Source organism: Sander vitreus, chromosome 16, assembly GCF_031162955.1.
Source record: "Sander vitreus isolate 19-12246 chromosome 16, sanVit1, whole genome shotgun sequence".
Lineage (NCBI taxonomy): Eukaryota > Metazoa > Chordata > Actinopteri > Perciformes > Percidae > Sander > Sander vitreus.
In genome coordinates, this window is record NC_135870.1 from 6,167,267 (window position 1) to 6,179,593 (window position 12,327).

At 39.6% G+C, this 12,327-nt stretch overlaps 1 protein-coding gene across 1 annotated transcript; it reads left to right on the plus strand.

Annotated features, from left to right (window-relative positions):
* The first annotated feature begins 1,909 nt into the window (after positions 1 to 1,909).
* On the plus strand, positions 1,910 to 6,451 carry LOC144531517 (zinc finger protein 703-like). The gene is made up of 2 exons (XM_078271711.1): positions 1,910 to 2,542; positions 3,507 to 6,451. The coding sequence occupies exons 1-2, from the start codon at positions 2,312 to 2,314 to the stop codon at positions 5,034 to 5,036; spliced, it is 1,761 nt and encodes a 586-aa protein (XP_078127837.1). The 5' UTR covers positions 1,910 to 2,311; the 3' UTR covers positions 5,037 to 6,451.
* Positions 6,452 to 12,327: the final 5,876 nt, after the last annotated feature.

A 12,327-nucleotide genomic window follows, 5' to 3' on the forward strand; every position in this document is an offset into this window, starting at 1 on the left:
TTGGTTGGTTCTGACATTGGGGTATCTATATCTACGACCGGAAGGGAGCGGCTTGAACTCCACTGAAAGTGGATGGGTTGTATCCATACAAACCTTATCTGCCTTCTGTGCCAATCTGGTCAGATATAGTTGGTACAGCTCTACCTGTTGCCTACCAATGATTTTTCCACAGGTTTTAACAATCTTCCCCAATTTGATTTTTGAATGTCCATACCAGCATACAATACAGTAGGAGAGAATACTCTCGATAAAGAGTAAAAAAAGAGTCCAAATTTTGTTGTCGACATTAAAATAATTAAGTTTCCTAAGACAACACAAACGTTGCTGACCCTTTTTAAAAACGGCATCAGCACGCTGATCCCATGATAATTTATGATCAATGATGAGACCGAGATATTTACACTCCGTCACCATCTCTATCTCCTCTCCTCTTATCAGAGTCGCAGTGGGTGAGGGAGCCCCATGTCTAAAGTCAAAGACCAATTCTTTTGTCTTGGACGTATTCAACTGCAACTGGGAAGCTTCACACCAGTCAGCAAATTCATGCAACACTGGACCATGTTCAGTTTCATCTCGCTCCAGTAAACTAATCACAGCAGTATCATCTGCAAATTTAATTATATGACGTCCTGTGTAACTACTACGACAACAGTCAGTGGACAATATATAGAGCAGTGGTAGTAGTAGTGAGTGCAGATCACTTCATTTATCATATTTTTAGTAAATACAGTGGTGAAATGTAATCATTTCATTTACTCAAGTTGTGAGGTACTTGATTATTTCCATTTCCTGCTCCTTTATACTTCTACTCCACTACATTATGGAGGTAAATACTGTACTTTTTACTCCACTACATTCATTTGATATATTTGCTGTAGTTAATTTGCAGATTTAGATAATTATTATTACAAAATAAAAATCAACTAATAAATTATGATATATTATTATAAATAAAGCTACCCACCAGTACATAAAGTAATTAAAATGAGCTCCCCCTTTACCAGCTGCAACGCAATGCAATGCAAAACAGCATTTAATATTCATATAGACTCTTTTCATGTATACTGTTATTCATGTTTCTACCTCACTACCTAGACAAATATTTGCACTAACTGTATATTGACTCTTTACTATATTCAGCATTTTGACAGACTGTCTTGTTCATGTTTACTGTGTTATTACTGATCCACATCACTAACTAGATTACATATTGCACTAACTGTATAGTAACTTCAGTACATCCATACACTCTATTAGAGATCTATTTATATATACTGCGTTATAGCTGATCACTGGATCCACAACACTATATCTTGAACACAATTTACATTACACTAGCTGTATTCTGACTCTTTACTACTTATCAGCAATGTTATAGATTGTCTATTTCATGTATATTATGTTATCACCATACCACTTTCGCATATCCATCGATTTACTCACACCTCACTTTGCGCCGGCTTGAACTGCCTACTTAATCTGTACCTTTTGTAGCCTATTCTGTTTTCTTGTACTATGTTTGAATGTAAAACTGTATGTTGTCTTGTACGCTTATGCTTTTCTTGGCCAGGTCGCCGTTGCAAATGAGAACCTGTTCTCAACGGCCTACCTGGTTAAATAAAGGTTAAATAAATAAAATAAAAAAGTGATGTAATGCATCAGAATATAATATATTCATCTGAAATGGGCCATTCTGTATAATGAGTACTTTTGTATTTTTATGCTTTTACTTAAATTTGAATGCAGCACTTTAACTTGTAACGGAGTTTTTTTTACACTATAGTATTTTTACTTCCTCCGCCACTATGTCAAAAGCTGGTGGAAGGATTGTCACTTTGAGGATGCCGTCGCTCCGCCTTCACGCGCGTACCTCCCCGCCCATGTCATCACTGATGCGGCCACCCAGCGGACACTTTGAAGTCCTGCCTGTTGTGATCAGTGAGCTGCTGAAGTCCGGACCGAAAACACGCATTGGGACGTTTCCTCTCCACACTTGGAATAAATAAAGTATATAAAGTCTTTTATGCGTTTACAGAAGAGGCACTGTGTCCATTTTGCGCACTGCAATTCACACAGTGGACTTCTTTTTGTTTTTTTGTTTTAAAATTGGAGTATAGGAGCCGTGTCGGAAGATCAAGATGCTTCAAACGAACTGAGAGGCTTCTCCGTCCTTCGGGACATTTAAGGACGTCCAGCTGTGTTTATTATTTTTTTATGGGACGTGGCTGCATGGATTACATTTATCACTTGTAAACCTTATTTTGGACTAAAAATAACGCACATCCACCTAAAGCGCAGCGCCCTCTCCCCAATGAAATATCGCCCTTTAGGATCAGTAAGTAAGCCGATCGAGCTCAGTGAGACCAGCGACAGTACAAAGTCTCGTCCCGGTGCTGTGGTCTCTTTGTTGACCCCTCTAGACCCACTCCGGCAGGCAAAGCGGCTTCCCATCCGAGTTATCAAGATGTTGACTGCGCACACTGGACACTTGCTACACCCGGAATATTTACAGCCTCTGACGCCCGCACCAGTGAGCATTGAGGTATTTCTTTGTCTTTTAAAAACACATTTATCATTTAGGGAGGACAGTTCTTTTGCACTGCAGAGTGGTGAAAATGTTTTGCATCGTCATCCCTTATGACAGCAAAGACAAATCCCAATTTAAATTCCTCAGTAGAGAGAATAAAATCATACAATCAAACAAACATGCTGACGCTTGTCATATTCATAAAGTAATATACAGTATTATTATACAAATGACATAACTGATCTTTAATCATATTAACACACTCAAGTAATGACAAGTGATTAATTATACTCAGACTTAGTTATATGTTTAAATGAGAGCTGGAGCGATTAATAGTCAATAATAAGCAACTTTTTTCAACTCAGTAGTTTCACTGGTGTTCGTTGCTTTAATGTGAATGATTTGCTGCTGTATGTCATATGTGATCGTTAACTGCTATTTAGGTTTTACACTGTTGGGTAGGACAAAACAAACAAGCAGAGCTGCAGTTAACGATTAATTTCATTATCGATTCATCGTTTAGTGTATGAAATTACAAAAACCAAAAAAAAATCCCTCTACAACCGCACAGAGCCCAAGGTGATGTCTTCAAATGTCTTATTTTGTTGAACCAAAAGTGCAAAATCCCACAGATATATATTTGTTTGAAAAATGACTGAAACAATGAATTGATTATTAAAAAAGTTGCCAATTATTTTTCTGTTGACCGACTAATCGTTTGAAGACGTCCCATGTGATTCTGGGAAATCATATTGGTCATTTTTCACTATTTTATGTAATTTTATAGACAAAAGTATTAATCGAGAAAACAATAGTCAGATTAATTGATAACTATTTGCTATTTACTAGTTTACTAGCAACAGTATACAGGCATACAGAGGACTTACTGTACTTAGACTTTGCCTTATTTTGTTGCATAGCTAAATGTCTGTGCAGAGTCCAATAAAATAGCTAATCAGAATCTATATTTTTTTTGTAGCTGGATGCCAAGAAGAGTCCACTGGCCCTGCTGGCACAGACCTGCTCTCAGATTGGTAAACCAGACCCTCCGTCCTCCTCCAAGCTGGGCTCCTCCTGCAGCCAGGGGGACAAGGAGACCAGCAGTCGGTCGTCTGGCTCCAGCCTGAAGCTCGGGGAGCACCGCCCCTCTGGGGAGGACAAGTGTAGCTTCAAGCCCTACAACAAAGGCAGTGGAGACTGTCGCAGAGACGGAGTTACCAGCAGTAGCTCTCACAGCGGCAGTGATAAAGTTGGGTTCAGGGTACCCAGCAATAATGTCACCACTAATGGAAATTCAGTCAACGGCCTGCAATCCTATCCGCCCCACGCTGCTTCACCCAGCTCTAGAGCAGGCAGCAGCACCCCACCAGGACACACTCAGCAGCAGCAGCCTCACAAGCAGAGTCAGTCTCCTGGTGGACAGCCTACGTCACACTCCCGGACTCCTAGTGGAGAAACTGTACATGAGCAGGGCAGTCCCACCAGCACGAGCAGCAATAATCCCAAAAAAGACGCTGACGTGAACAAGACCAACTCAGACAGTCCACACGACGCAAACTCCAGCCACGTTCGAGCCAGCACGAACTGCAGTAACAGCAGCTCTGACGGTGGTTCCAACCATGAGGGAGGTAAAGCAGAGTCTGCCCAGCCTAACCTCCGCCCTGGACGCCTAACTCCCATTTCTCCTTATAAGACAAGCCAACCACTCTACCCCCTGCCCTCCTCTAATATGGGCTACCACGGATCTGTAGTGGGGGCTTACGCTGGCTACCCATCTCAGTTTGCTCCCGGGCTGGACCCGACGAAGTCGGGCCTCGGCGTAGGAAGCATGGGAAAGCACCCAAGCTCTAGCCCTCTCACAGGTGCCTCCCCTCCTTCCTTCATGCAGAGTTTATGCAGGGACCCCTACTGTCTAAGCTATCCGGGTGTATCCCATCTCGGCGGAGGCAACTGCAACTCCTGCATCCACGACCCTTCCTCCACCCTCAAATCAAACTTCCCATTGGTGTACCCCTCCCACCCGCTGCATTCCCTCCACCAAAGCTCTATGTCGTCCAGCGTGTCCTCCTCCCTCTCACATCCCCTCTACACGTATGGCTTCATGCTCAACAATGATCCCCTCCCTCACGCCTGTAACTGGGTCTCGGCCGGGGGGCCGTGCGACAAACGTTTCTCAACGTCCGACGAGCTCCTGGCTCACCTGCGCACACACACAGCCCTGCCTCTGGGAATGGACAGTAAGCTGATCTCTGTTTCCTCCTCTGGACCTGCCTCCTGCCACCTTCACCTCCCCCACCAGAGCAGTCCAGGCGCCATGCCCAGCTCCTTCTCTCTCAGGGCGCCCCCCAGCCTGGGTTTAGGTCGCTATCACCCCTACAGTAAGGTCCATCTGCCCCCTGGACCCTCCTCCATCTCCCTGCACTCTCTGCCCACCACAGGCCCGTACTACCCTCATTACGCTCTCTACAGTCAAAGACTTGGATCTGCATCTGCTCTGGGCTACCAGTGATACACCATCTACTAACATGTTTAAAGGAATAGTTCGACATTGTGGGAAATACACTTATTCGCTTTCTAGTTGAGAGTTGGATGAGAAAGCTGATACCACACTCATATCTTTCTCTTAAAAATAAAACTACACCTAGTTAGCTTAGCTTAGCACAAAACTGGAAGCAGGAGGAAAAAGCTACCCTGGCTCTGTCCAAAGGTACCCACCTACCAGCACCTTTAAATCTTGTTTGTTAAATACGTAGAAGTGTAAAAGCGTTCAGTTTCCAGGAAGATAGGAAGTTACGGCTCCTAGCAAAGAAAAAGACCAGCACTTAACCCCTTGTAAAACGGTGAATTCATGTTTTTACACTTCAGTTTTTGTAAGTATTAAACAAATAAGTTAAAGCGAGTTAATAAGCGAGCTTCAGAGGTGCTGCTGGACAGAGCCAGGCTAGCTGTTTCAAGTTTTTTTTCTAAGCTAACCTAGCATACAAGAGTGGTATTATTATTCTCGAAAGTTTTCCGCCAGAAAGCCAATAATCACATTTAGAAAAATGTCCAACTATTATTTTAAGCCTTTTACTTAATTGCAGAAAGTTGCTGCTTCCGCTGACTTAAGACTGGATTCAAGTGGATCTAGGATGTGGGAGTGCAAGTCCATGATTTTGATTTGAGTGCATCTTTACACTTTCTTCATACATTATGATTATATATGAGATTTGGTGTTTCTAATCAGGCTCCACTCAGATCAGAGGACACATGTGGCACTTGCATGTCTGCACATTGCTCGGATACTTTTGCAACAGAAATGACTGCCCTTGGGTGACTTCTGCCGCCCCTTGGGCTCAGCAAATTGACGGTTGGACGCTGTGTAATAGCTCTTGGATGTTCAGGGTTCTCTCTGCAAATGATGATGATTTAGTGTGGAAAAATGTAATGTGGCAGGGATGGCAATAAGCTGCAGCAGTGGGCTGATGCAAGTCTGGCCGCAGTCGCTTTCTCCTTGCAAGAGATGCATGTAAGCTTGACACAGCATACAATCTTAACTGTTTATTCAGCCCCATGATTTGTGATGATTTGTTTTGGTTCCTTATGTTTTGTTTACTCCTACTGAGAAGTTGTATTTATTTTTTACCGGGTGTCTGGCTTTCATGTTTACCATATACATCTGTTCTCATTTTACAATCCTCTAAGCAGACATGGTGACAGATGTTGAATATGTCTTAACACTTCTTTGAGAATGAATGTTGAAATCACATCTCTCTCTCTCTATCTCTCTCTTTCTGAACTCCTCAGTTTTTTTTTCTTCCATTTTTAACAGCAAATTAATAAAAAGGAGATGTGATATTTTTATGTAAAAATTGGAACACCCTGTGGTGGTATCCAATTAAAGGGGAGGTCATATTTTGTTAAATAAATCACACTGAAGATGTATATTTTGTTGTCTTCATTTCTCTGTCTCTGGTCTTATATTTTCAATTTTTCAACAGTAAGGAATCTAAATAACTCTGCTCAAAAGACAAGAATGTTTGTACAGCGTATGAGTTCTCTGTAAATCTAATAATACAATTTTGATGATTATCTCAGGTCCATTGAGGTCAATCTATTGCACTTCACTTTAATTTGTTCTTTTCTTCTTAAGAACCAGTGTAGATAGGACATGGTGGTTTCCTGTTGGAAATACTCCACATACCAAACACAATCTGATGTACATACAAGTGATATTATTGATTTACAAAAATATCTCCTAAATATTTCATCGACCAGTTGACAGAACTCTACCTTTAGGGTTCAAAAGAAGTATTCAGATGCTTTAGGCTACTTTAAATACTAATAACTACACACTGAAAATACTCCACTACAAGTAAAAGTCCTGCCTTCAAAACTTTACTTAAGTAAAGGTACGTATCAGCAAAATGTACTCATTTACTTAGTATATCTGATGTTTCTGGATTAATATTCCTGCTGCATTAATGTGTAATGTATGTTGCATTTTACTATGTAGATGTTTAAGGTTGTGCCTATTTTACCTCCTTTATATACGGTTGGGAAGTTTAATCTACGGCAATGCATCATATTCTAGAAGACCATCATATGTTTGTAGCATCTCTGTCCTGTGAGAACCACGTATCTCTAAAAAGTCAAAGTCAGAAAAACAGCCCTGTTTTCAGCTTTGTGACAATGCGTTTTCCAGCTAATCCAAGAGGCTTGTCAAGACTTACAACTTAACAACTATAAACTTTTGATTTCCATCATACAAACTACATCTGATCGAGTATATAGTATATAGTCCTCAGGGCAAGAAAAGGTGAAGTAGTGAAATGAAGATGTAAACTTTTGTCAGCCTGGCTTTCATGCTAAGTGCATTTGTAACAGTGGCTATTTTTACTGTGAAAGAATCCCATGATTAATGACTAGGCTTTACTTCCGTGTTGAAAGTGCAGCTTATAAGCAGACCACATAGATACAACTCGCATTCCTCTATTCTACAGTAAATGCAGGGTCACCTTAAAGCTATGCATCCTTATTTCATCTAACGGTGTGTTTTACAAAAATGGTGACACAGGATGTAACGTATACAGTACATACAGTACTGTAGGATCCTGATAAGAATCAGAGCATCAGATCCAAAATTAAGTCCTGACGTTTGCTCAAGTTACCACATGATTGGCAGCGGTAATATGCCATTTCCTAGCAACATGACACTGTGACACCCTTGGCGAAGTATAGATGACCCACACTGGTCACTCACAACTCTGACAAGGGACCCACAGGGGTCAAAACAGCTAGTCCTCGCTGTAACAAGAGAAAGCGCTCCTGTTTCAGTGGTCTGAGATGCTGTTGTGGTATATCTGAGTTCGGCAGGAGGGCATGAGATCCTCCTGCAGGCCCACTCCGGAGGTTGCCAGATATGGCCCAGAAAACAGACACACTTAAGTTTATTAAGTCTGAGAAATTGGTTGGCTGCTAATACGACAAAGTAAAACAGTTGATGCCAGTTTTGGAGTCAATCTTAGAAGAAATTTTATAGATTGTTTTGTTAATTTGCTGCACTTCAGTTTGCTTTTAAAATATATATTTACTGTACTAAAGGTATAGTGGGAAGTATATTGTTTGATTGGGATGCCACCTATTGGTGACCAATGAAACCTGTTTGTCATCTAATTTTAATCATTATTGTCTCCTAATGTATAACATCAACCTGCCCAGGTGCTGCAAATGAAGATGAGCTTTTTTCCTCACAGAGACAATGGCTTACAGTTTTATATAGTAATTCATTTAATTAATAATAGTTTTACAAAATACTCCTACTTACTAGCTTTTTACCAGAATTTTGAACTGGATCTCATACTCCAGAAAAATCTAGCAATTTAAATTCATTGATTGAAATCATCTGTATATTAATGAATATTATGAATATATATACACAAAATAATCCTTACTCAAGGTGTACTTAAATTACTTTGTACACAATTACAAATTCATTGATTGAAATCATCTGTAAATTAATAGATAATGAAAATAATAGATTTACAAAATAATTCTTTAACTGGATCTCACAGTCCAGGAAAAGCTAGTAAGTGGTACTTGAATTAAGATAATTTCCATGAACTTTCAACCTCAAAATAATAGTTAGCTGCAGCCCAACTCCATTTGTGCTTCATTTCCACATTCCAATGATTGTATGTCATGCTTTAGCAAACACGTCCAAATACATTAAATATCCAAAATGTACCATCTAATTTCTTGTTCCCATCCGCTAACATGACGTCACCCAGACTTGCAGCTGCTTGCATAATGAGAAAAGCCAGTCAGGCTGTGAGACACTGAGACACAGTTTCATCCTTCACAGCTACTAAATCACTGAGTCCTGTGGCACAAGACATCTGTTGAATGCTGATTCCTTATCAGCCTTCCAGCATGATTTTGGGAAACATCTGGAGTTTCTGAGCACTTTCTGGCACAAGAAAATTCCCAAAGAAGGCTAATTTTCTAGACCCTTTCACTGTACACCAGTTGATCTATTGCAGCATAAAATGTATTTTTGAATGAATGTGGTGCTCATGAAGGAAACCAGGAAAATATGAATTTGATTGCTTTTCATCAGAAACTGACATATAAAAAAATTACAGGAAACATTTTTCATTATTAACATAATTAGGCATGTAAATGAAACATGATCCCTATTAGTTACTGTTGCTACGCCTGTCAAGAACAGGATATAATGCAGTTTACAATTATAATGGTGACATGTTTACCACCTGAAATTCTTAGTAATATTTGAAACAATGGGTCCTTGATTTCAGACAGGGGTAGACAGAAACAGGCTTTTTATTTCAAGACGTCCACAACTGTCATTAGCAGATTTATGTAGCTATAGCTAACTAGCTAATGAAGCTAACGTTAGCTCCATGAGTTGGTTGAAATTGCTGTCATCAAATTACTTTGTCTTGTTTTAGAACAAGAAGAATCTTAAAATATTCACACTTAATGGATAGAAACATGATATTGTGCTAAAACGTAGGCTAACACTAACATGTCCCAGGCAAAAAGTTAGCATCCTGACTGGTTAATGATTTATGAAAAGACAGCATTATTTGGCAAATGTAGCTAGCTAGCTAATGAAGCTAACGTTAGCTCCATGAGTCAGTTGAAATAGCTGATGACTTTTCAATGTTTCAAGCCTTGTTTTAAAACAAAAAAAGGGTTTCAAATGTGCACTAGATGTATACATACATGTTAAAATGATGAGGCTAAAGCTAACATTTCCCAGGCAAAAGGTTAGCATCCTGACCAGTTATGATCTATGAAAACTACATGGAAATAATGAAACAGCATTATTGTTCTTGTATTGCAGTGTAGAGCTAGTTAGTCTTAGTATATCATTTTAACATAGCCTTGTTTGGCTGCTTTACGTTAGCTTATAGAGGTTAGATTTATGCTTTATTGTGTTTTTTCACACAGTGTTTACATTTAACTGTTACAAAAGAAAAAAAGATTTTAGGATAAGGGTTAACTAGTGTGTTTGGCGAAGTTTGGCTTTTGTGTCCTGTGCAAGTCCAACAAAGAGCAGTACAGAGCTGCTAACGTTAGCTTAAACTCTGATAGCATCCGGGACAGGCTTCCACAAAGTGGGGAAACGCTACAGAGTGAATGTGCTATTGTGAACAGTTTTTTTTCCTTCAATGTAACCCCACAAAACAAATGTATCTTGGCCTTGGAAGTAAACCTCAGTTACTACTGTAGGTAGTAAGCTATTTAACGGTTGCGGCTTACATTTTACGTTTTTTTCCATTCTTTACACTTTAAATCATGTGTTTTTGGTTTTGGAAAGGCTAAATAAAACTACTTAAGACCCTCTTACTACAGCAACACATACACTCAAATTAAACGTAAAGAATTTCATAACTTGAACCCCTTGTTGTGCCTAAATACGAACGCTAAGCAATGATTGCAGAATCATTGTTTCAGAAGCTTTAGTGAATGGTCAGTTGTGGTTTCTGAATGGAAATATGTCCTTGTCTCGACAAATACTATTATTATTAATAATTATTACTAGAGTTACACAGTAAACAGTGCAATTCACTATGAGGTTTGTGTCACACACATACTGTTTTATATCACCTTAATTCTCCTGCTTTCCTCTGTACATTTTCTTTGTACATTTTTAGTGATTCAACACACACACACACCCTGTCTGTTCTACGTTAGTGGCAGAGATCAGGTCTGCTGGTTAGACTAAACAACAGCATTTGAGTGGATTTTCTGTCCCTCATTAATCATCCTGACAGCCTGAAAAACAACATTTCCTCCTTAATGACTGTATTTGAGTAATCATGTCTGCTTATTTCCATGCAGGCATCTCTTTCTAATTCTGGTTTCTTTTCTTTCAGTTGCCGTCCATGTGTGTATTTTGGAGTCTTTTTCTTTTCTTCTGACCTCCCAAGTCTGTGGCGTGGCATCTGCTCTGGGTCACGCTGGCCAATTACATTCATGAAGAGGGTGAAAAACCAAAAGGAATGAGGGAATGTGACCGTGAGGATCCAGATGCAGAAGGCAGAGGATGGTGTCACCACCCCCCTCCCGCCGCATGTGGCTAACCCAGCAGCACCCGCTGGCCTCCAGGCCTCCGCTGGTCGCTGCCAAAGCACGTTTTTCCGTTAAGCACCGGGTCTGTGATGCATGAGAGCTGACAACTGAGCTAGGAGCCCTTAAGAGCACAGCCAGATCAAAACCAGCTGGGGCCATGCACATTAGCAAAGAAACCATAATTGCGTTTGCCCTCTTGTACACCACTAAACTCCCTCTGTCGACATTCTTTTTTTAAACTGACATGAAGAAAAAGAGGTGGTGGAAGAATTAGCCTACTCAGGTCTTTTAGTTATACAACAGTGTAGAAATACTCGATTACAAATAAAAGTCCTGCATTCAACTTACTTACTTACTTACTTACTGAAGTAAAAAAACAAAAATATTAGCTTCAAAATGTACTTAAAGTAAAAATACTCATTATGAAGAATTTCAAAATAATGTATATATTATTTGATTATCATTATTGATGCATTAATGTGTTCACTTTAATTTTACAGCTGGTAAATGTGGAGCTCATTTTTATTACTTTATGTACTTCTGGGTAGCTTAATCTATAATAATACATCATAATTATTTGCTGAAATATTATAATATTTTGTTTTACTAATCTGAATATGCAAAGTATCTAAGTAGCTTTCAGATAAAAGTAGTGGAGTAGAAAGTAAAATATTTCCCTCACCAATAGAAGTTGAGAGTAGCAGCATACTAGTAGAAGTATGCTCAAAATTGTGCTGGGATACTTACTGTAGTATGCTCAAGTGCAGACTAATTTATTGTTGGATGTGAGTATTTAACATAGTAGTGGATCAACATATTGTGTGCTGCTCAGTCTGAAAGTGTTTTTCTGAAAGCGAGAAAAGTGTATTTTCAACATTTTTCTCCCAGTTTTTTTTTAGAAACATCGGTATAGCATTGGCTGACATCTGTGTCCTCTTTATTTTTGGACCACTTGAAAAACTCCTAGTCGGATGATGGATGAAGTGATAAATTTGGAGTGAAGACAAAATGAAAGCAGAGGAGTTTAGTTCTGGCAAGCAGAAGCTCGCTATCTGTAACTCACAGACAATTCAGACAAAGTATAAAGGCAGATGTTTGTAATTTGTGACTTAATGGTTTTAAAGCCAGAAACAAAATCACTATCTCCGAGATTCCTCTATAGTTTCTTTTGGCTTTTGTTTTTGGGCTGATTGAGAGCTTTAAGGCTTGAGATGTGATGA